The sequence below is a fragment of the Neopsephotus bourkii genome, unplaced genomic scaffold (assembly GCF_033783945.1).
Source record: "Neopsephotus bourkii isolate Nb327-2 ecotype Australia unplaced genomic scaffold, CSIRO-AGI_Nbou_v1 NB_659, whole genome shotgun sequence".
NCBI lineage: Eukaryota > Metazoa > Chordata > Aves > Psittaciformes > Psittacidae > Neopsephotus > Neopsephotus bourkii.
The window spans coordinates 3,351,483-3,376,965 of NW_026901158.1; the positions used below are offsets into that span (position 1 = coordinate 3,351,483).

The following is a 25,483-nucleotide window of genomic DNA, read 5'->3' on the forward strand; positions in this document are numbered from 1 at the left end:
TACTTCCAATGCATTATTTTTATATACATCATGTTTAACTGTAAATCTTAAAAGATTCAGGTGCCAACTTCCTTCTTCTCAAACAAACTCACCAAAGGACAGATGATACTGCTTAAAAATCTGCTTTCCAACTACATTAATGGATCCAACTACATTAACGCATCTCCACTCCTGCTCACATCCAGGGGCTGAAGTGCACACACAATTCTCAGCCGTGTAATTTCTGCATAATTTGGTAAAATAACACTAACCAGATACCTGAAAAAAGTTGAAGTGATGCAAAGCACCTTTAACCAGGTCTTAATGTAACAAAACACCTAGAACTGAAATAAAGAAATCTATTCCTTCTTTGTCAGTACTTAAAATACTTCTGAATGTTTCCTGACTTTGAATTATGACAGTATATGATGAAATATTTAAAACATGTAAAAAAAAAATCCGTATTTTAGCCTCAGATGGCATTCCTAAGAAATGGAATTTGTTAGCCAATTAATTTGAAATTTACTACAGCAGAATTTCAATTACAACTCCTCATTTCGTCTCCCCAGAAGCCGTGTGAAGCACTCGCTGCACAGCCCAAGTGTGTTCTGCTCCTGAAATGGAACATTATTTCCTGGTAAAATGGAGCTCCCTTATTCCAGGTGACACTCAGAGCACATCCAGAGCCAGGCTATTTGCAGGTCAGAGGAGGAGAGCATGACTGCTCCCTCCCTGCCACAGCAACTGCATGTGTAGCTGGTTGAAGCATTTACGGAACAAACCACGCTCGAGAAGCAGCAGAGAAGTCTCATGCCAGCACAAAAAGAAAAGCAAATGAATCCAGCATCATCCTTTCTCCTCTCCCAGCTACTGGAAATGCGATTACAAATCTAAACTAAATTAAATAAACAGAGGCCTGGCTTGTTAGGCAGAAGCAAAATATACTGAATTGAAACAGAAATCAAAGTGGTAAATGAATTTGTATTTAAAAACTGGTGTAGTTTGAAAACAGAATCAGTGAAAGCAAAACCTGCTTGCTTTGTCTGTTTGTAAGCAGAGGTTCCCAAACCACAGCCAAATGCTGAACGATACCCAGCAATGACAAAGGCTGCAGAACTGTTGGTTCCACCTCAATGTCCGTGTTCTTGGTGCCTGCTACCAAACCCCTAATTCCAAAGGCTCCTACTACAGACAGAAACCACTAAGATCTGTTGACGCCAGTGCTCACCACTGTGTTCCAGCTTCCTCATTCTTCATTACAGCCTCTCTCTCCCTTACACCCCAAAAACATTTACAATCAGAGCAGAGGAAGAAGTGAAGTTGGTCCCTTTTGGAATCCTAAACCTCGCCAGGTGCCTCCATAGATGCCCTCTCAGGTGGATGCACCCAGGACACATCTGTGATGAGCCAACAGATCCATTCCATAAATCACTCTTTTATGCATCACCTATCCAACTAAATCATTTCTGTTTAGACAATTTCCTCTCATTCGCACAGTGCTGTGTGGGAGCTGCTGCAGGGGACTGGCACCAAACCACATGTTGCTCTCTCAGCACTGAGACATGGGCTTGCTGCTGCGTTTCCAAGACAGAAGGATGGGGCAAAAGGACAGACATTAATGCCATCAAAGCCTTAAAACTATCAGAGAATCACATGCACGTGATGATAAGGGGACAAGATTAAAAGCAGGAGCTTGGCAGTGGTTTACAGTCCCTCTGTGTGGATCTGATTCCACCAGCTGGATCCACTCAAAGAACAACATCACCCAGCTCACAAACAATCCTCACGCCTCTGAACAAGCTTCCTGCCACCCTGCAGAGCCACTGGTGATCATATCCCTCAACACCACCAAGCCAATGTCAAAGATGATCTTTACCTGGAGCAACTTGAGAAGTCTGTGAGCAGGTAAATTGTTTCATCCAATTTGTCTCAAGACTATATTAACTGTCTGCTAATAAAAGAACGACACAGAGCTACAGATCAGAAACCAAGGCAACCTTCCACATGAAGAACTCCTTTAAAACAGGAAATACTACGAAATTTATATGGATATATAAAAAAAAAGAGTATCTACTCTTAAATGATGTATTTTAAATATCTGTACACATTTACAGGACCTCTGCTTCACAACAGATGAAAAATGTTAGGGTGATTCTGCAGAGCACATTTACTTCTCTCCCAAGTTCAAATGATGTCATTAGAGTAGAAATATTAGGTAATGTAATGGTCTCCTAACAGAATACTGCTCTGGGAATTTCTACAAAATTCCAAGTGCTAACACCAAATCTGGATTTTATGGATTTCTGTAATCTGATGCAAATGCTCTGCGCAGCTGTAATATAAAGCTTTAGAATCCTGGCACGATTGGGCCTGGCCCACGACCCAAAGCTCTCCCACTGACAGCAGGGACCACAGCTCGAGCACGTCCCACATCCAGCAGCATTGCCCAGGGCTCCCACAAAGTGCTGCTCGCTGGAGCAAGGAGGCAGAGTAAATCATGTGCATTGTGTTCCACCACCAAGCTGGGAGCGAGTACGTGAAAATGGAAGTTACCACAGACAAAAATGCAGAAGACAAAGCCAATGAATACAAACCCCTCTTCTAGCCCTGCAATTTTGTCACAAATACTCGGAGAGACAGAAACTGTTGCTGGGTTACAGCAAGCTGGGCTGGGGAGACAAGTGCTCGTGTGGATGGAGAGGAAGGAGGGAACCAAAGCAGCCCTCTGAAATGAGCCACAAAATGGTGAATGAGAAGGGGCTATACCCTCAAGCAAACTCGTTTTCTTTAAAAGCCAGCAGAGAACTGTTTGGGGTCCCAGAGGGAGGGTGAGAACCGTTCCCTTCCCCACCAGACCTGCTGGCCTGATGCATTAGGTCTTCTCCACTCCTGGACCACGCTATGAGTCTAGACCGCACACTGCAAATACCACCAGCAACAATAATCCTGTTCTTGACTTGCTTTGGTGACTGCCAGACCAGCAGCTGTGGAGGAATGGGGTTAGCAAGGAGAGACAGAGCTGCTTACTCCCAGGGCCTCAGCATCTCACAACTCACCTGCAAAACTTAACACACATCCCTTCTGCTACAGTCCCCTTCTAAGCACCTACACCAAGGTCTGCCTACAGACACCCATCTACTCCATCATTTCAGGAAACCCCTTTGAACAGAGCAAGGTTTATCAGGAATTAAAAACAAACAAGGAAACGGCCCCCAGTGCCACCTCCACAACTTCCCTACCGCACAAGGCAAAGGTGTCCTGGGAAGAATCCCACTGCATAATGAAATTAAGCAGTTCTCTTACAAAAGGCAAATGGCCTTCCACATAACAACAAACCAATTCTGTTGCCATTTAAGCTGCAAAGCCTTCAGAATGGGGTTTTGAAAGCATGACCCGTCAGTTCTAATTTTTAGAACTTATCCTTTCAGTCAAGACTAGAAAAAGGCCCATTCCAACTTTTATCTTCACTACAAAGTGCTGTTATCTTGGGCTGATGTCAGGAGCTCTCTCTCTCTTTCTGCTGACAAGCAGAGACGAGAGAGATAAGATTGGGAACGAATCTCACTTCTCTGAGTAAATAAATAATCAATACTCATCTAAATGTAAATGAGAAAGTATCCCCCTCTGATAACAGGGCTCTTATCAAACAGCCAATTTTCTACAGACATTTGGCCTCAACCAAATCACCATCATTCAGCCCCAGCCTAATGGCTAAAAATCGTAACTAAATTGAACCGATCACCAGAGATCAACTAAGTTCAGCCATGGCTACTACAGGTTCAAATGTTTGGAATGCAATTTTTCCCCCATTAACTTTCAATAGCAATGAAGAATACCACGGTCAGGGGTTGAATCTGCACAATAAACAAACACCAACACTTAGAAAGAGAATGAGGCTTTAAACAAAACCCCAAAGAAAACCCACCTCCATCTCCAAACTAGTTAACAGGGTAAAATACGGACTGTAGCAAGATTTACTTCCATATTTAATGTTTGTGGAATTGTCAAACTGAAACTGAAAAGACCAGTAAAAGCAAAAAACCCCAAATGGTTTAAAACGGATCCTATATTTTACAGTGTTAGCTTCTGCAACAAAACACATCACAACATGCTACTTAGTCTTTGTCTTTACCTCCTCTCAAGGGCTCCTACAATCCTCACTGAAGCCCCGGTTCCAGCTATGCTCTGTCAGCTCTTTCTGCTCCCTTTACGGCCCATGCATTTGTTCAAACCTCCTTCAAAGTTCTGATTTCTGTAACACTGACCCCCAGGATTTATGGCATCGTGTGAGGAAAAGCATCCCCTTTTGTTTCAACCCATCACTTTTGGGACACGCAGCTCTTGTCTTAGGAACAACTATGACAAACCCCTCCCAGTTCAGTCTCTACCACACGCACCCCACAGACCCTCTTGCACCCAGCCACGTCCTTTCCAAACCAGAGAAGATCTTCTCTCCTTAGCACCTACTCCTCATTTCACGTCTTTTCCATTTTCATGCTCATCTATTTCTATATCTTTTCACTTCTATATTATCATTTTTGAGATAAAATACAACAATTACGATGTGGGCACACCATGATTTATGGACTGGCAGACTTCTGCTTTCTGTTTTGTTCTCTCCTCCTTTCCTGATTTCTGATGTTCAATTTGTCTTTCTGACTGTTCCTAAGCACTGAGCTGAAGTGTTCAGAGAACTACCCATGACGATTCCAGGATACTTTTCTTGACTGATGGAAGGTAATTAGAGCCCATCATTGTATACATATAGTTACGCTTGCTTTTCACCAGGTATATTATTTTGCACTCATTGACACTGAATTCCCTCTCCCGTTTTATTGTCCTGTCACTCAGCATTGTGAGATACCTCTGCAGTGCTTCACAGACAGCTTTTATTTGCACTATTCTTACTTCTTTTGTATCAACAGCACATTTTGTCACATCAGCATTCACATCCTTTTCCATGCCCCACATTAACGGAACAATGCAGGTTCTACCAGTTCCACTGGAACTCCACCAGTAACCTAGTTACTAATAACGGAGGGCCATTATTCCTATTCTTTGTTTCCTGTCTTTAATCAATTATTAATCTATGTGAGGATCCTCCTTCTCACCCTGTGACAGCTTAATTGCTTCATGAGCCTTTGTCAAATCTTTTTTGGAAATCTAAGCATGCTGTATAAAACACATCATCCGTATTCAGATGGTCTCTGACTCCCTCAAAGCCTGCTCATCGGTTTCCACAGCACAACCTGCTCTGCAAAAGCTATGCCTATTTTCTTCCTCACTATATTGCATCCATCTGCATGTCATCTATTAATTCTGCTCTTTGCTGCAATTTCATTTTACAGTTTGCCTGGTAAGGAAGGCAAGGTCCACTGGCCTCTCCTTCAACAAACTCTTGCCACCATCACATCCGAGAGAGCAGCAGACACAAGCAACATGTAATACATCACAGTTAACAGCACAGCATCTTCGTGTCTGACCTCGACCAAGTCTCTCAGTGACTGTCTGCTCATGGTGGTTTGTGCTGTTTGTGGATTAGTTTTTCCTGGCACAGCTCCTCAGATGACTCTCTGCAGAAACACTCTGGTATGAGAACATCTCCAGCCTCCAAACACCACAGCTACTGATGCCCGCAGCAGGAAGGGGCACGCACCCACTGTATTTCAGCATGACACTACAACTCGTCTCCTTTACAGCACAAGACGACCTGTCCCTGGTGAGCCAGCAAACAGCTATGAGAACACCTGAATGTCCGCTGAGGTGAAGGATGTGATATTCTGGCTCATCTCCCAAAAGATAAGCACATGCAAGAGCCAGTGTCACTGTGTGGGGACAAGCAGCGCAGGCGCAGCACAGTGTCAGGGGATGCACTTCCCTGTGTGTACAGCTGTACTTCCAAAATAACACATGAAAAATCAAAGTTTAAAGACAGTTAGGCAGTCCTCACCTAATAGCCAACGCCGTAGATGCCAGGCAGACAGTAAATAAGCAAAGTGAACATGAGCTATGTTTCAGGCTCTGTCCGTGCACAGGCAGGAAAGTAGTCAAAAGAAAATAGTTGATAAACATTTAATGGTGATGTCTGTGGCGCTTTCCTATTTCAAGTTTCTCCTTTCACAAGGATACGTGATTTATTGCCTCACTGCTCCAACCCTAGGTTTTGAAAGTGTGATTTCTTTTGAGTTTAAACTATATTTATATTTATTTTTTTGTTATCACTTTTTTATTATTGCCATAGAAAATATTTGCTGGAAATATGTTGCAGCTATTACAAGGTCATAAAAAAGAGGAGGTTTATGTATTTCTATCATTTCAAATAGTCTGTCAGAAAGTATCAGTCGCGCTAAGTGTAAGACTACTGGATTCCAGCTTTCCCTCTGCCAGCACATGGGCAGCATATGGAAGAATTAAAATAGCTCAGCAGCATGAGTGCTTCTTGGAGCTGGCTGGGAGCAGGCAAACTGTGGCACCACATTGTCCCCAGGGGGTCCTCCTGGGTGCAGCCTGCCCATGGGTGAAGACCAGGTTTCCTACCAATAGCAGACACTGACCCTGGGCCAGAGGAGGAATACCAGGCAGAAACAAAGAGGACTGAAGAAGGGAAGGGTTGGATACACTGCAGAGAACACAGAAACTGGGAACAGGGAAAGGTCTCAGGCCTCCTTCCATGGGATTTTTTTTAGAACACGATAGAAAGGGCAAGGATTCCATTGTGTGCTTGGCAATGACAATAAAACAACAGAAAATATGTAAACAGTTTGAGAGGAAATAGCTGTAAAGCCAGAATGTTTACATCTCAAATCCTACTGCTCTGAGGACATCTTAAATCTGTTTATCCGCTAAAAATCCCCAAAGCCCCTCAACACCTCTGAAGTGGAATAAAGATTTTATCATTACAAATGCAAATAGTGGTTAATAAATAAAGATATTGAAATAGTGAAAACAAACTTTTAACGTTGTTCACAAGCAAGAGACTTTTTTTTTGGTCCAATCTGTTTTTCCTTAACTTGCACTGTTGTGACATTACTGAATTTTACACACAGTTATCCGCTGCTCTCTGCAGAAATACAGATGGTTTTTGTAGAAATAAACAGTCATTTATATGAAACAATTGTAAAATAGTTTATGGAAACCAGTGGTGTAATGCATTCAAATAAATGCCAGGACCGGCTGATGGAGAGCCAAGGTGTTAAATCACACTGCTTAAGAATTCAGCTGTGGGAAACAGATAGTAAATCCAGAGTGACAGAATTTCCAGTGATGGCAAAGGTTTCTGACATCTAGTCCAGTACACAAAAACTACAGCAGTTCAAACCCATTTTACTTAACACTACCTTGACAGCCAGTGAAATTAAAGAATTTAGTCAAAAGCCCCTTAAAAAGAAACAAACACTTCATTTATGTATTGCCTTTTTTGTGGTATAGAAAACATGCAGCAGGACTAGCAGCAAACCAGTCTTTGCAGTATACTAACAGAAGTGCTTATTTAATTGCTGCTTTAGAGTCCTGTTCTTTTTGCCTTAGCAATATATAGCTCTAAATAAAGCTGAAAGGAGAAAGAAATCATCATTTTTGATCTATAGTGTGATGTATGTATAGCAGAAATACAATATACAGGCTTGCTGGGGTTTTCTAATCACAAATTTAGGGGACCATGTCAGGGCAGGGAGCTGCACTGGGTACTGGCAGAGCAGCACACATTACAGCTCTGCACCCTGAGTCCTCTCCACGCTCTGCTACCCAAGAGATGGCACCAGTGTGAACATCCTGCAGCCCAAGCTCGGCTGCTTATTTGTGATGCAGATCAATGTGGGGGCTCTGCCTTACTGACTCGGATTATGAAGTGAGAAAGCACTTTCCCCTGGTCACAGACGTGTAAGTGATGGTCTTGGGGCAGCACAACAGGCTGGGTGGGTGCGTTTCACAGAACACTAGCAGGAAGGAGATGGCCCCATAAAGGTACCTGGGGTATCAGCATTATCCTTTTTCCACCAGAATGGGTAAAAGAAACAAAAAGTCTCTATCATCCAAACACTGAACTGCAGAATGTAAAATGTCACATAAATTACAGCTTTATTACCAATCCAGAAGAACCCATAACTGTATGATTTCAATACCAACAGCTCTAAAATAGACTCAGTTCAATATTTCACTTTCATTTCAGAGGCCAGGCGCGAAAAATTTTCCTCACCCATTCGGGCTGATGTCCAGAATCCCATCAGCCCAAACACACAGGACAAACGAGCTGTTTCTATCCTGACAAACTAGTCACAAACTTGATTCCCGACAAGCTGTTCCACGCACACCAGCACCCCCATCCCCTCATCACATCAGTGTCTGCTCAGCATCAGCAGGCTGGTGAGAAAGGGCTTGCTGAAATAAATTATTACCGCTACAAACCAGAGATGGAGTTTGTAGGCAGAAGGAAATCATTTTGAGCAGCCTCTATCGCACCCTCTCCAGCACAGAGGGGCTCCCCCTGTGCAACACCAATCCTGCTGAAGAAAAACTGCTATGAGAGTAACAAGCAAGCGATCCTTCCTCTTTCCCCAAGAGACATCGTAGCAGAAAGCAAGTGAGTATCAGACCCAAACACAGCTCCAGGAATAGGAGGGTGCTAAGCCCAAGGGGTATGAATAGGCACAACCTGGTAGAGGTGAGCCTCTCCAAGGACAGCCAGTTCCTCACCATGCCTAGCACTGGACTGGCCAACAAGGGAGAAACCTGGGACAACCAGGGGCTACACACTTCACTTACACCTCTGTTACTACACTGAAACCTGGCACAACCAGGGCTATGCGCTTCGTTTGCACCTTCATTACTCCATTGCCTCTTTGGCAAAAGGGGTGTAGCAAGTAGTAAAGTCTTGACCCGAGATCTGCAAATACTGATGATGTTCTTAATTTCAATCTTGCTAATATAAACAGCTTAATGCAAGGAAAACCAGGATTTCTGAAGCATCTCCAGGTAAAGCCACACAATAACTGGGGGTGCAAGACTCTGCAGGGATGCCATAATTATCCAAAACAAAGCACTGAAAGCCAGAGAAACTCAAAACTGCCATTAAGCAGAAAAGCATGCATGTAAACACATGGAAATACAAATTAATTGGCTTTTCACTGTCACAGATGCTGGGGCTTCCATCTCTTTAAGAGTCAGAGCAAACATATGCATCGCCTACTCTAACATATTTACTTTTAAATTTAAACTCCTCAGTTACCGTCACGCAATGACAGTATCAAACTTTAACAGCAGTTTATTCTAATTGTGGTTCATCTTTGAAAAATGCTTTAATCACAAGGCTGTGGTTTTCCATAGTTTATCTTCCTAATTATCCTTTTTATATATATAAATCAATACATGTATATGTAATACAAACACAGACATATCCCCTCTTTTCACCCATTGCTTTTTGTCCCATTCCTCTGCCTAGCAGAGGGGATGAGGAAGCAAAATGCCAAGCAAGACCTATAGCTCCTCCTGCACCAAGAACAGCCACCCCAGCCCCAACCCAGCAGCACACTGGCATATGTCTGGAGGCCTTTGAGTGAACGGGTCCTGCCTGGCCTGAACACCCACAGCTCATCAGGTCCTCCTCTCCTCCACTTTCCAACACCCTGATAACCCCCACCATGAACTGGGAGAGCAGGCACCATCCAAAAGACGCCCAGAATTAGCACTTTGCCCCTTGCTTTGTGTTCTCCTGCTACACGCAAGCACCTACTTGGAAAGGAGAACCACCACCCCTGCTCCAAAGGGTGGCTGCTCTAGGGCACCCTGCCCTGAGCTCAGAGCACAGGCTCACATAGGACCCAGGCCCGCTCGCTGGCCATGGGGACATGAAGCCACTGTGCCCTTCCCAGCACTTTGGGAACACCAGCTCTCCTTAGCGTCTGCGGGAGACAGGAGCAAGACAAATGAAATCCAGCACCACAGCAGCAAGACCAAGTATTTACAAACATATCTGCTGAGATACTCCAGGAACAGGAAAACTGTGGGACAGGTTTAAATGAAAACCGTCAGCATTGCAGCATCCGCATGATTTCCCGTGGGCCTGGCGGGGTGCTTGACAGTAAGTGGGTTTTCACTCAAGGAGCATCTTTGCAGTGCTGTTTGTGCTTTTGTCCTATGTAAGTTTTGGGTAAAACGTGTTTATAAACAGCTTCAGAAAGCCTGTTTAAGGGATTTGAAGTTAAAAGTGGTGCTGAGACTGTTTTGTTGGAAAATGAATTTTCAAACAAAACTCAGATCTCTGTGTCCTGGCTGCTTTCCGAATGGAAGATGAGCCTCATGCAGCTCTTTATTTTGAGCTTCCGTTCTGCAAGTTCTAAGGGATAACTTAACAGCTCTGTGCGAACAAATCCAAAACTCAGGAATAATACACCATTACAAAACATGCTTTTGTAAGAGATTCTGCTCTGCGTTACCTGGTGGAGGAACAGATTATTTTAAGTGGCCTGTGCAGCTTTGATTCTGTCGTAGAAACAAAAACATGATATGGAGACTTATTTTTGGGTCCTATTCCTGTTCCTTGGATTTCTCCCTCTCCATATTATTCAGCTTCCTGTGGCAGTGAGATAATACATGTATCCAGACTAGTAAGATTATTTCAGACTATTTTTGGTCACTTTACACATTTTAAAGAATGCAAAAAGCACTGGTTGACAGCTGTTAGGGACTTGAATGTTATTGTAAAGCAGCTGTTTTCATTTATAGGAAAAGTATTAGTCTTTCTCCAAGCTGAACAGAATACTAAGTTAATAACTCACTCTAACCTATGGAAAATACAGGTCATGTCTGAGAAATGTTGGCAGAAGGTATTGTTTATAACAATTAAACTTGTATAGCATTTTGTTCTTAAAAGGACTGAGTGTTTCTGGGCCATGGACGTTCGCAGTCTGAAGCAGCTATTAAATAACCATCGGTAGCATGTTCACCCTGCAAAGAATTCCTCCTTAAAATCAGACAAGATTAATCAGACAAGGCTTCTCTGTTCACAAGAAATTCCAGATGAAGAGAGGCTGACATGGACCAGAAACAGGCGGGATCATTCTAACATTTCAGCATTTTACACTGTTTACTTTTGTCTCTAATTTCCTTCAAAGCACATTCGGTTTTCGTATACTGACATCAATGCCTAATTTGTTTGAAAACAAAGCCTCTGTACACATTCCCTCTGTATTCTTATTTACTTTATATTAGTATTAATAGTCCATTCAGTCAAGCTCTAGAGGAAAAGGCAACTGGCATCCCACAGAATGTATCTGCTGAAGAGCAAAGGGAATGAGATAGCTCAAAGGCGAGGAAGATAACTTTCAAGTGTGTATGTCGTTCCCGCACGTATTTGACTTGAGAATCACCATGGCATCAAGATACACAAAGTATCAAGAATGAAGTCATCATCTTTCTTATGTTCTTAACATTGTAAGCCATGCAAGCATATTTTACAGAAAATATTGAATGCGGGCTTTAGTGCAGATATAAAAAGCCTGATAAGATCAACTTGCCTGCTGCACATTGTGGGATGCTGTCAGACCCAGGCTCAGCCGTGCTGTGGTGTCTGAACATAAGGCACTCTGCACTTCATCTGTGCTTCCCTTGGTCCAACTCAAAGTCTTCCTAAAACAGTAGGATTTAAAATGTACATCTATACCATAACCTAAATTCCTAGGCTGAACAAGATGTAAGTCTTGGTAAAAGTAAGGTTGGTAGAAATACACACTGGCTTGACTGTATAGGAAAATCATTCAGTGGTAAAGCAAATCAAGTTATACTGACAATGGTATTTTACAGTTACACAACACGATCTGTGTGACCTGCAAAACTTCCTCTGCAATGCATAAGCGTGGGATTTAAAGCATGTCCAATATCTACCTTTTTTAGAAGTTAATATTAAACCTTTTGCTGATTTCTAGGGAGGAGAAGTATACCAAGGACTAAACCACCCAAATCTCCCCGTCTAAAAAAGCTTTTCAAGGCTCCCTTATTCTGCCTGTCCAAAACCCAGACAGCACCATGTCTGGCATTTTCCCTGATACACTCAGGAAGAACAAGAAGTTCTTATGCTCATGATTCCAAGCATGTGACTCTCTTTCCGTAGATCTGCCACACTGCAGGCCAGTTTTATATTTAAACCATCAGCTGCTGGAGTGCTCACACTGTTCCTCAAAGAGATCCTCAAAGATCCTCAGAAAACATCCTCAAAGAGATCCAGACATAGCAATTCTTAAACTATCTGTGGATATCAGGCCCTCCACAGAGCCTTTATCCCAGCACCTCAGCATTGACCGGGTCAATGTCAGCTTCCCCCTCTTTGCTGCCATGGCCAGGATATTGCCGCATCTTTAGTCTCTTTCTCCCCCATTCTGGCTATGCTGAGAAAACACTCCTGGCATGAGAGATGTCCCTGAGCCTCCCTCAAGGTGGTCCGCTGCTGGATTAGACCAGTGTCCTCTGGGACCTCATTCCACAACCAGGAGTGTTTCATTTCCAGCTCTCATGTAAAATATGCATGTGCAATACATGCTGCTGAGCACGCAATAGGTTAAACAAATGGATGATAAAGTATTCTACTTAGTTATTTTTCATTACCATAAGAAAACATCAATTACATTTTCTATTTTATGAGTGTACACAAGGGAATCCATTACAATAACAGAGAGGTTATATGACTGTTTCTGCTGTGTCTTTCCCAAGCAAAAAGAACAGTTAGTTTTTAAAGACAATGAAACCAGCGCAGAGAAAAGGGAGGCACACCAGCCTATCTGCATAGACAGTTCCTATCCTGATTTATCCAGCCTGACTCCAACTAATTAAACATCTGCCTCGGCAATTTCCTCTGCAGATCTATCTCCTCCAGTATGTAGAACTGACTGGTTCTAGCAGGCTTTTCCCTAACTTCAGCCATTCCCATGTACCTCTTCCAGTTGGTTATTTGGGTATGTGGCAAAGACGATTCAGTATTCCCTTGCTGCTGCCGCCTGTGGTGGGACAGGTCAACATAATATCTAACTAGAATCGCATTATCATAGAAGAGTTAGGGTTGGAAAGGACCTTAAGATCATCCAGTTCCAACCCCCGTGCCATGGGCAGGGACACCTCACACCAAACCGTATCACCCAAGGCTCTGTTAAACCTGGCCTTGAACACTGCCAGGGATGGAGCATTCACAACCTCCCTGGGCAGCCCATTGCAGGGCCTCACCACCCTTGCAGTAAAGAACTTCTTCCTTATATCCAATCTAAACTTCCCTTGTTTAAGTTTGAACCCATCACCCCTTGTCCTGTCACTACAGTCCCTAATGAAGAGTCCATGCCCAGCATCCCTATAGGCCCCCTTCAGATACTGGAAGGCTGCTATGAAGTCTCTGAACATCATTTCCTTTAATTTCATGCATTTTTAAACAGAAGTCAAAAATGGAAAGGCTGACATGGTCATCAACTCACAGAGGTGACTGAGGAGGATGGATTTTTAGGGACCTGCAACTCAAGTGCTTGATGGAAAACCACCTTGTGAACTGCAGACTGCTGCCTGGATAAAGTAATTAGACAAAGCTAGCCTAGTATTTGAGCTGTAGTCACGCTGGAACATACCCTTCCTGACTACACAACTGAAGTTCTTCAATGTCTTCCTCACCCAAAACAGCCAACCAAGGTTTGCATTTCCCTACAAACATGGGATCAATTTGAAAACTGTCATGTAAGTCAGTGGTGAAAATCGGTCACAAAGCAATTTCTTATACAAGTACCTGAAAACAGCATAAGCTGTAAATGTAATGAATTCATTTGCCCTGTGAAGACTGGTCTGGAGGCACACTGAAAATGTGCAGGAAGGTTTGTAGGCATTTCTGTTTTATTAAACTACTAAGAAAGCTCTAAATAAACATGTTAGCTCTATTTTTGGTTAGTTCTTTTTAAAAACCAGAACAATCAACTTGAAAGGACGCTTTGCTGAATGAGAAGAAACCCTTTTCCTAAATTATGTCTTATCTTTTATTCAGAACTTTGACATCCTAATCCACTGCTTAATAATGACTTGAACTCCAACAGCGCAGTACTGTACTGTGCTAATAGTCTGATCTCAAATTCCATTTATCTGTGCATCTCCCAGTGAAAGTAGGAGGCATATCCAGCCACATATGAGGAATCTGGTGGTAGATGAAAACCAATGCCCCAATCTTTCTCCACTCCTGTCCCAGCCTGTCCATGCCCACTGTATTTTAACCTGAGTTTTAACCATCCTTTAGCCCAGGCAGCATTTCCATCCACCCTGTTGACAGCAGCAGAAGGGGGCTGGGAAAGGCTGGATTCAGATCCAGAGGGAAGCACAAGCAAGAGGATCCCTCTGTGCAGACAGCTGTGATTTCTGCTGTTTTAAAGATGATAGACAAGACCCTCCATCCCCCCCCAAAGTCTAGAATCTGATGAATCACAGTCTGCATAAGGGAAGTAATTGTGAATAAGGGCTGTTTTGGATGAAAAAGTTCAATTTGTGATTTACCAATTTAATACATAAATACCTAAACTGAGAAGTCCTTTCACCCATGTGACAGTCTTACATGACAACAAAGCATTCCGAGCCCTCGCCAACATTTAAACTACAACAATAATAAAACATTTCACTTAAGAAATGTGGTAATATGGGAATTCAAGCAGAAACCTTTCACTCTTGCAGTGACTCCAACTCATGAAGCTTACAATTGCAGGTCCTAATTCTGGGTGCAGCTGTACACAAGCTTAAACTGAAATCTGCAAGCAACACCGACTATTTCAAGGAATCCAGTTAAGAGTACAAGAGCAAATAGACCTACAAGCAACCAGTATGTTCTTAGCTGTGACTTCTCTGTGGTTATATCCACAGCAGGGACAACAGTCAGATCTCAAAGAGGTGAGATGTCACATGGATAATTTATAAAGGTAAATCTGTATCACAGAATCATAGAGTGGTTTGGAAGGGACCTTAAAGATCATCTTGTTCCAACCTCAAATGATTTCTGATTTAATTAAAAAAGCCCCAAATGATATATACATGCTTATATACCCTGTTACTACAAAGGCTTCTGAGCAGGAGTGCCAAAACAGTAGAAACAAATTAAGTATTAGCTGAAGCAGTAAATGACAGGTCCATTCCATTTCTAAACTACTGAGCAGAAGTAACAAAATAAAAGCAAAAACAAATGTCAAATGGACAAAGAGTAAAACATCTGTTACACAAAGGAGGAAAGTAGTTTAAAGACTGAGCTAAGAGAAGCCTTTAGCCACCTCCCTTCAGGGAAGGGAAATCTGACCCCAGGAAATAAATAAAAGTCACCCAAAAAAGTGAACAAAAGAGGTGTTTGAAAAAACCAGAACACCATTCATCGCAGCTAACGACTTGTTCATTATGAGTGATGATGGATAAAGACTTCTCACGCTGAGATGAAATCAAGATTTATATGCATTGTTTCCTCTCCCAACTTGTGGGAAGATCATCATCATTTAATTCTATCTCTGCGGCCAGTGATGGGCATCCAGAGAGCTGGTTATCAAACGGCGCAGTCAGCTGGCAAAAGCCGAAACGTGCAGTTGGCACATCTGGACCGAGCCGCCACAGCCGAGGGTGAACAATGACTCCTGGCCAGTGGCCAAATTGCTGCAGACGCTGGCGGGTCTCATCCACAACACCCGACCAGCAGCTCTCTTCTCCACCCCCCCTTTCTTTCCCTTCCTCTTTTTTTTCTTTACGAGAATCAGATTTTCATTGCTTCATTCAATTGCTCTCCTCTGCCATTTTTTACAGCTCTTATCGTTCCCTTGGAATATGGCCTTGAGACAGCTCATCCGTGTCCTTCACTGTGTTATCTCTTCTAACTTTTATTAAAACTTCAGCTCTCATCTGAAGATAGCTAATTAAATCCATGACAGATTATATACTCGTTTAAAAACTGCGCCAAGCTACTTCTTCTAAGGAGAACAGGGTTTATTTTCTTTTCCCATAGTTAAAACTAAGGGTATATAAGGAGGTTTCATTCATTTACAAAGACAAGATCCTTATCTTTCCCCAGTATATAGATAGGTTTATATTAAAGTTCCTTTGTTGCGTGACAAGACTCGATGCAATTTCTCACAGTAATTATTTTTTGTTGCTGGAAAGATATCTCAGCCTTATACTTTTGAAATATATATACACTAACATATATGTGAATGCACATTTACACCCTGGAAAAGCATTGCTCTAAAATACAAATGCAAGCACAGTAAATTTTCTTTTTTAAAACACTGGAAAGTCTTATCTATAATAATTTTGACAACATCACAGAAAGTAAATTTTTCTCTTTCTCTACAAGTAACGAGGAATCCTTTAAATTATTTAAAATCATACTAAGCATCATTTGCTTACATAAATTAAAAGCATACACAAATTCCATCACAGACTGGTCTTACTGTACTTCCACCCATCATCTCAAACTGCCGCTAGCTGGACTTGAATGCAAATGGCTTTGTTATCATAAATAAATATTTGCAGTAATGGATATACTGCTCTGCAGCAAACATTATGCAGCTCCTCCACTGTCTGCATTTTGCCAGCATCTAGAACAGAAACATGGGCACAGAACTGCTTCAGAGAGGTGCTGAAAATCACAATACCCGCTGAAAACACCTGAGCATCTTTCACAGCCATTAGAAAGATACATAAAATATGCTCATGGAAAAACACCCTACCCTCTAGAAAACAGGATAAATAACCCACCTGAGCCTCTCTGTGATCCCTTCCTTCTCTTTAAGGCCTTTTGTAAGATATCCTTCATGGTGACCTTCATACTGTCCACCTGAATAAGTGAGAATCCATGAGCAGCATTTCTGCAAGACAGATGCACATGCATTTTTACAAAATCATCATCATCAGGCAGCTCACTGCAATTTTCATTAGTTTCAACAAAGGATTTGTTAGGCACAACAATTCACAAAGTTGTGCGATAGAAGTGAATTAAAAGGAGAAACCAAGCAAAGTCCCTTAGAAAGGCAGAGGCAGAAGTGGAGGAAATGGACTGAGATTCAAGGTGTGTAAGGATTTTCATAATTTATCTTTATTTTTGATCATTTTGTGCTCATCATTAAAAAAGAAAAATGAGCAAATGCACCTGCAGAGCTCCTCAGCTCCTCATTATTAAGTACCTGTTAGGCATTCCTCAGTGCATACAAGAGAAACAGTTTGCAATGTCATTGTCATACAAGTCCCAATGGCAGACGTGACAAATCATTAAGAAGTGGAAAAACAACACTCAGAGAAGTAACAGCAGCTCTGCAGCACTATTAATGTACAGCATTATTGCAAACTGAGTAATATGCTTTCTTTGGCTTGTTTTTTGTGTACATCACAGAACAAAATCCTGGCCGTTGCCTGCAGGAGAGTCCATACATTGGGGAAACATGGCCAATGGCATGGGAATGGCTATGGATGATACCATCAGGCAAACACCAAAAATGGCATCACTGGGGGAGCAGAGCAGGTGACAATATAACAGAAGAGACACTGGATTAATACGTCAGTGAATTTTGCCCCTTAGACCTTGCAGTCAATCTCTGCTCATGTCAGTAGATGTCACTGCAGACAGCACGGCAGTTTGAGAGCTGCTAGGCACCCACAGGGAGAGATTTGCACTGCATGGAAAAAAACTGGTTTGCAAAGCTATTTAGACAGGAGGAGGAGCTTTGTATCTGGCAACGAGGAATTTTAATCAGGGAGTACAGATCTGTATGAATATCACAGCTGGAATATTTTTTAAAAGCAACTGGCAGTCAAAAGCAATCCAAGCAACACAATAACATCATTAAAAACAGGAGCATATTACATGTCACTTTAAGACACAAACACTGGGAATACAAGTTGGAGTTCAGCTGTGGCATCCCCAGCCCATGCTGTGACACGGCCTAGATGAGTAAATGACATCCCCAAGCCCTCACCATACATTAACACTTCTCCTGGCCCCTGGCTGCAGGGCATACATGGTGGAAAGTGAGCTCCCTGGCTGGGCACATGCTGGCCACCACCTTGCTGTCATGCAGTTCACTTGTGCCATTCTCATGGACAGAAGAACCACAGGCACACACTGCCCCATTTTACCCTGCTCCCAGGGCAGAGCTACCTTATCTACCCCACTAAGATTTCCAACTCAACATCATCTGCCCAGTGGCTGGAACAGGCAGAAGAGATGGTCAAGAAATCCACAGGGTGGTCATTTATGCATTACAAATAAAGCCTGCCATGCTGTGATTACTGTGTCAGATGGGTCTGTTTTCAGAGCATCCCCAGTTCCTTGGGCAGCTCACCTCCAGGCTCCTCACACCCCACAGCAGACAGTCCCACAGGCTACTAGCATAAAACAGTGCGTTCCTTCCCATCAGTTGTGAGCAAGACTCATCTGAATTTCATTCTCAATTCCCTTTGTTCCTGGCAAAATAAAACTGCCCAAAAGCCCCAAATTTATGTTCTGTAGACCATTTAATATTTATAACTCTATCTTACTCGTCTTCAAACCAAATATTCCAACCTTGTCATGCATCTACTTTTTCCCTTTCTATTTCTGCCATGTGTTTCATAGAGAACGAGCAGAACTGAGCCCACTGCTCCACATGAGGGAGTACCATCGATGCCTGCAGTGGTGAGATTATCATCCTCAGAACAGCCCAGCGTCTCAGGGGGTTTGACTAATGCCATATAGTGAGCAGAGACCTTCCTCAACTCTTCAGTGATAAGCAAACCTTCCCTTAAGCTGCCTTGGAGCCAGATAACGTGCATGAGCACCGTACAATGTCCTTCTGCTACCCTGCAGTTGCCTGGGCATCCACCTCACTCCCGCAAATCACTACAGCAGTAGCTCAAATTGACCTGCTGAGGACATTTTTAAGTGAAAAACCTCTTAAACAACCAGACTATAGTCACAAAAAGAAACTACCTTTGTGCTTTAAGTAACATGACATTTGTCAATGAAGCGCTACAAGAAAAGCCTTATACACTGACCCAACCACCAGAACAACTGGTTCAAAAGACATCTGGTACCTTCAGGTAATCTGTAAACTGCTCTGCAATACAGAAAGGTTTCCAGAGAACTGCAACCAAAATACAGGGCAATAAAATACAGGGCCTGCAGCTGACACCATGACCAGCCCCACTTCGTGCCCGATGGTGACCAACCGTGGCTGACCCAGCTCCAGATACCAATGTGTATCTGGAACCTCCCAGAAATGGAAGATTGTCTTTTGATTCCTGACACTTCAGCTGCTAAAGAGCACATGCTGCTGTTGATCCCGTTCATGTTGCAGGCCATCCCAACTTGGTTGATTCTGTCTACTGAGCAGCTGGCCTGAGAACTGTCAGACTGATTTTCCTGACACTCTATTACTAACTCATGCCTGAGCCTCGGCCATTCTTTGCCTCAGAAGCTGGATCTCATCCCAGAGCAATCTTTAAAAGTTTACTTTACTGATCAAAGCAAAATAGGAAAAACCTCTGTGTTTTACTATATTTAGTGTGCTAGCCAGTAAGCAAGACCTTGGCAAGAGCGCTGAAATGTAAAGCGCACCCCGCATTCGTAAACTTTTGGATATTTGCTCTGGAGCAGAGCCAGAGGATCTGAAATGCCCGTTTCAGTTCAGACACACGATTCTCCCTCCCTTTGCTCTGGCTCACCAGGCATGCAGCTCTGGTTTTAGCTAATACACCACAGAACCTCAATAACGACATTTTAGCACTCAGTAAACTCACAAATCTGAGCCAAGGGTGGATTTAAGCCCAGACCAAAGGGATTCTGCCGTCATCCTGGGGTCAGGCCAAGGTGTCAGAGCCTGTTTCCTGTGCTGCCGCGGAGGAGAAGCCCCACACCATCTCCTATCAAACAAACAGGGAGTCTTGGAGCCACCCTCCACACTGGATCACCTCAAACCTCATCAATCTACCGTGACCAGCCTTCACGTAGAAGCAGCACAGTGAGGCTCTTGTGGAAGCAATACATCCCCACCTCACCTAGGCAGCCTCCCAGCTACACTCTGCATCGATAATGGGCATGAACTGTCCCCACTCAACCTCATCCCAGCATTCCTTCATTACGATTATGAATGGCATGTTTCCATTCCACTCCTTTATTACAATTATGAATGGCATGTTTTAGCTTACCCTGCTAATGTGTGATACCTTTATAGTAAGTTAACACCCTAGGAAACGGGACAGACAAGCAGAGGCCATTCAGTCAATTAAAACTGCTGCTTACAGATTGGAAGCCAAAGAAATTCCTTAGGTTGTATTTTCTGTCATTTCGCAAAAACATACCTGGGTGACAAGGTTAAATCAAGCAAAGGAAATCCCTGGCACTTATCATCCACAGGCATTACTGATAAATTGTGCAGTGGAGGAATAAAGGATTACCTTCTGTATTTTTTCATTACACTTTTCTTTTGTTACAGAATACATAAATCCATTGTGGCACAATGTAATATGTATCATCGTGCTACACCTGTGGACGTTTCATAACGGCTGCCATGTCTGTGCAGTCAGGAATGATAAGTGAACCACCCGTGAATGTTAATGATAGTGATCATTCTGCGGTAACTTGGCTTTCCATCTTCTTTTACAGCCTCAGCGCTGGAGCCAGGGTGGCAAGGTTCAGAAGAGGAAAAAGCAAACAACACAAGAGGCAAGAGCTTCAGTGGGCTGACACGTGGGTGCTGCCCTGTGGGGGGAAAGTGCTCATAGGTGGCATGGAAACAGCAGTGTCCTCTCCATGGGCTCTTATTTGTATGACAAAATAAAAGCCTAATGCTGAAAGGACAAAGGGCTTCTGTTCTGAACTGGGAAACAAACTTTTCCAAAAGCTCCCTTTCCAATCTGGAGCAGTTTTCTTAGTTTTTAACTGGGGTTTTTTTAACACTGAAATGGAATTTATAGCCCTTAAAAGTTGCTGCAAAAGATGCCTGGCATGGTTGAAAGTGCCTGCGGATGACTAATAATGATTTCCACTTGATCAGCACAAAGTCAAAGTTAAAACTAAAAATCCCAGTTGATGCAATGTACTTATGCTGGGTAATTTCTAGAGATAAAGTGCACAGTGATATTAACCACAGTAACTATGCCAGCCAAAGTTTTTATCCCGAATCTAAATGATCTTGCTTTAGTGCATCTCAGGTTAGCCTTGGATAACTTTATGTGCTTTAACTGGCTGTGTTTTGACATTGCTGGAAGCTATCATTAGACATCTAGAAGCCCTATTCCTGCTCCAACTCCTTCCTTGGGGTCTTTCCTACCTTCTGAACTTTGGTACCTCCATAACCTTCTGAAATGTGTATTTCATAGCTATTCTAAAATGTACTTTGTAGATTACCTACACCCATGTGAAAACTGATAATGGGCCTTTTGGGGAGTGCTTCTGTAATCTAAGTAAAAAACATGCTTTGAAGCTCTGAATTGAATTTGGAGATGTATGATGAAAGCCTGGTGTTTTAAAACTCTTTCCACCTTAATCTATCAGGTACAGCAGAAGTGCTGCTTTGAAAAATATATATAACAGTCAAGGCAACATAAACACAATATCAAACCAGAAAAAAACAGAGCAGAGGAACTGCATGCCAAATTTCATCTGTGTGCCAACTGGCAGCTGAACCACAACTCCTAGAAACACCATTAGATCGAGTACGTCAAGTTGCGATAATAAAATTTCCAAGGGAAAAAGCCCTAATGATAGTATACATTTATTTTAAGCTACCTTGTTCAGAGTCTTTCAGGTATTACTTCATCATCTCAAGGAGTCTGCATTTACATGAATGCGGTGCTTTGTTTGACTCCTCCTGACAAATCCTTCTCGGCATCAAAGAGGGCTGTTTGTGAGTGCCGTGTTTGACATTGGACAAAGTACTGCTTTCCACAACAGACAGTTTCCAAAAACATAACTCGCTAGACTAATGGGCAGTTAGAAGCCAGAATGACTGCCCTCCGTCTTCTCCTTGTGTAACTTTGCCAGAGTCCTTGGAACTTGCCAAATTCGGTCATGCCTGCTTAGCTTGCTCGACTGATTGTGCCAGAAAAGAAAATAAGACACAGATGTATTTGAGCTCTTTGAGATGCCAGTAAGAGAGACAGCTAATGGCTTCATTTCGACCCTCCCCTACCAGCTGGGCACAGGTGGGGGGATAATGAGGTCCCTCTCCCTAATCAAACTCAATTATTTACTACTCTATATAGCCACAAAGACATTCACATTCAGCTCAGAATATAAAATACACTGTGGGCTACTTCTAACCACCACCACTGGGTATTTATAACCAACTCAAGTGGCTAAGAGTTTGCCTTGGCAGGAGTTTAAGTGTATAAAGTTCTGCAAACTGTTTCTGCTCAAACATGTCCTGCTGAAACGGGGTCCCTGGCGGGGTTCCATAACTGTCAGCTCGGTAACTGCACAACATTGGGAAATATATCCAGTATGCAGGACGGTGAGATCTGAAATCAAACACCATGTTTCACCACGAAGCTTCTCAGAAGCATCAACCTTTTTCAACAGTGATTCACTATTAATAAACATTACAAGTCACAAGCCTGACACAGCAGCAGCTGAAATACTTCGGCATGAGGAGGTAAAAAAAGAGATGCAAAAAGGGAAGAAGATGTAGAATTTACAATGAATCCCTACAAAAATGGACAGCACACACATTGAAACTCACAGTAGTAACAGTCCCTTGATCAAGTGATGATCAAGTATTCTTCTAATCTAGGGGACTCATTAAAAATTCTAATGTAAATCTAAATCTTTACAAATAACTATATGCACAGGAAGTACAAGAAATTTCAAATTAACATATGGACACAAAGAAAAAACCAACACCTATCAGAAAAGCACTGCTTCTTATCATGCAGTTCTCCTACTACTAATTGTCAGGACCTGCCAAGTTAGAAGAAAGGTCCTCACATGAGCAGAGATTATGCTAAAGCAAAAGATTTCATATTTCATCTGCAGGATTTGCAGCTGGACCTTAATCCTGATACAAGCACCAATTGTATCCTGCTGAGGAGTCTAGGCTCCACATGGGAACACTGATATCACCTCCTCCAAGCTATGTCCAAAACCTGAGACCACACGTGTTCGCTACAGTTAAATACCAATCCCTATTTATGCGCTGTGTACAGGCAATGGGTATGTAGGTACGAGGCAGTTGAGAAAGAAAGGGGACCTTTTGTAGACGAGATACCATCAACAAATGAGAATCTTCTAATGAGCAGGATTCTTAAATGGTCTACCTGCAGTGAACACTTGTTATTCTTTTTGATTGCATGGAATTAGAACAGGATTTTCTATCTACCTGCTGGTGTTTTTCTCGGGATACTGAAAATGCATTATCTTGAAGATAAAACAATCACAGGATCACAGAATTAAAAAAATCAAACCCATAGCCAAATCAAATCCACTGACTCTACAGAAATGCATGCATGTGAAAGAGATGCTCCCTCCTTCAGATTAAACACCCAGCATTCTTCTGTCAGGTGGAAGGAACTAAATATTCTGCAATTCCACAGGCAAAAAAGCCCATTCCCCGGCTCAACTGCGTGACTGGAACCTGCACAAACCAAAAGTGGACCTTGTGATACGACTGGCAGGATTGCTTCATTTCATAAGCAGCATGGCTGTAGCAAAATGAAGATTATGTGTTGAGACTTTGTGTGAATTCCAAGTATTCACTAGCAGGAGTGCAACAGTTCAATGTTCTTCAGTAATAATACACAGAAGGGCTGCTTCTCTGCAGTTTTAGATATGAAGGCTCACCCCCGTTGCTGCCACCAGCAGTTACTTTTCTACCTGCCTCAGGACAGAACGCAGACCAGGATACTGCCTGCAGGGAGCCACAAATACACGTACCCCTGAACTGTGTTAAATTCACATGAAGAAAAGCAAAGAAGAAAATGACCCACTGCTGTTGCTCAGTGATGGAGAGCGATCGCATCCATACTCACATGCGCACAAAGAGCGACTGTTTGGCTGCCAGGCCAGGGGAAGAGTACTTTTCAACCAGTGCCAGAGTGCTGAAGCCAAACTTGTGAATGGGCTCATTGGAATCCAAGGGTGGAAAATCTGTGTCAACCTCGCCGTCATCCTCGGCAATATGGAGGCAGTAGGCATTGACATTGTCGCTGAAACAAAGACAAGTGAAGTTTATTCAGGAAGGATGCTAGAAACCGAATTCAGTTCAGCCCATCCATACCAGTCACTAAAGGCTGCAGGTAACAAATCAGCTGGGATGCCTGCTACAGGAGCAATACCCTGAAAAGCCATCGATGGCATGTACATAAACATGTCCCAAACATATCTTGCTATCATAACCATGTGGTAATAGAACCCTCCTCCCAAACCTCAGTGTAAAGCACTGAGCCTTACTTGATAATTAACTGAATTGCAACTGAAATACTGACAGTGATTAAAATATACTGAAGTCTATAAAAGTTCCATGACTTCATAAAGCTGGAAGTAATAGTTCCCCATTTGTGATAATTTATTTACTTATATGCCCATTACATTGTAGAATTAAAGGCAACCAAGCAGTGTCTGTTTTTTCATAGATCAAGTAACTGTGAAGAAGTTGATTAGTACAAAAGCCACCTCTGCTCAACATCTAAGAAGTCCAGTCACTTAAAAATTAGTATAGACTGATAATAAGAACTAAACAAGAGAGTTTGGAACAGATACACTGTGAAGAAAATAGGAAATAAAGTCCTAATCCTCTTTCTTTCCACAGATGAAAACCCATCAGGAAATAACCATCAACACCTTCCAAACAGGTATTAATCATATTTTCTTAACATTAACATCTATTTCAAGTGTTACTATTTAAGTTATTGACCTGAAAATAAGTATTCTTTCTTATCGTAAATCTGCCAGCATTCAGTCATTTCCCACAACCATGAAGTATAGCCTGAATGATCACGTGGCAGTGTGTTTCTATAAACTCTGCCGTTTATATTTGGAGTTTTAATTGCATGATTGATGCTTAAATTAATTAATTGCAAAGTGTATGCTAATTGTTTAATTGGTCGCTTGATCTATATAGATCATTTTTTGAATTAAATGAGTTGATTTACAAAGCTTATTGATTGGATGTGACAATGAATTATTTCACTGACTACCTGATTTGCAATTTTCTCAATTAATTCACAAACCTTTGGTTGCAACTGTGCTTTATGGAAAGTGCTTAGTCCAGGTGATCGAGATGCACTGTGTTATGACTAAGACATTTATTATATAAAATGAGTACTAATGATGCATTACTATTAATATGAGCTGTAGATTTGCCATCAAAAAGTTAATCCAGCAATGTTTGTCTCTGAATTTGGAACATTCTGCAATATTACTAAAGAAATTTCTGTGAGTCTCTGGACTGTTATGAATAACTCGAACATTGCTGTAGAATTAATTAACTTCTTCAAGAGTGCTAAGGAACTTCCAGGGAAGCTGGTGAAAGGTAGTGCTGGAAGGAGAATTCAGCCAGCT

The 25,483-nt window shown here is 42.3% G+C and overlaps 1 protein-coding gene across 5 annotated transcripts in view; it reads right to left on the reverse strand.

Moving 5' to 3' along the window:
* The window catches only part of MAPKAP1 (MAPK associated protein 1), a 97,796-nt gene that overhangs the window by 26,461 nt on the left and 45,852 nt on the right, over positions 1-25,483 (reverse strand). For 4 of the 5 annotated variants that reach the window (XM_061352614.1, XM_061352610.1, XM_061352613.1 and 1 more), the window contains exons 6-7: positions 23,953-24,129; positions 16,711-16,820 (exon numbers count right to left, since the gene is read on the reverse strand). In XM_061352614.1, the coding sequence (XP_061208598.1) occupies positions 16,711-16,820; positions 23,953-24,129 (287 nt within the window). Of the gene's footprint in view, positions 1-9,889; positions 11,602-16,710; positions 16,821-23,952; positions 24,130-25,483 lie in introns of those variants that run through there. The other variant, XM_061352615.1, reaches the window with a different exon arrangement.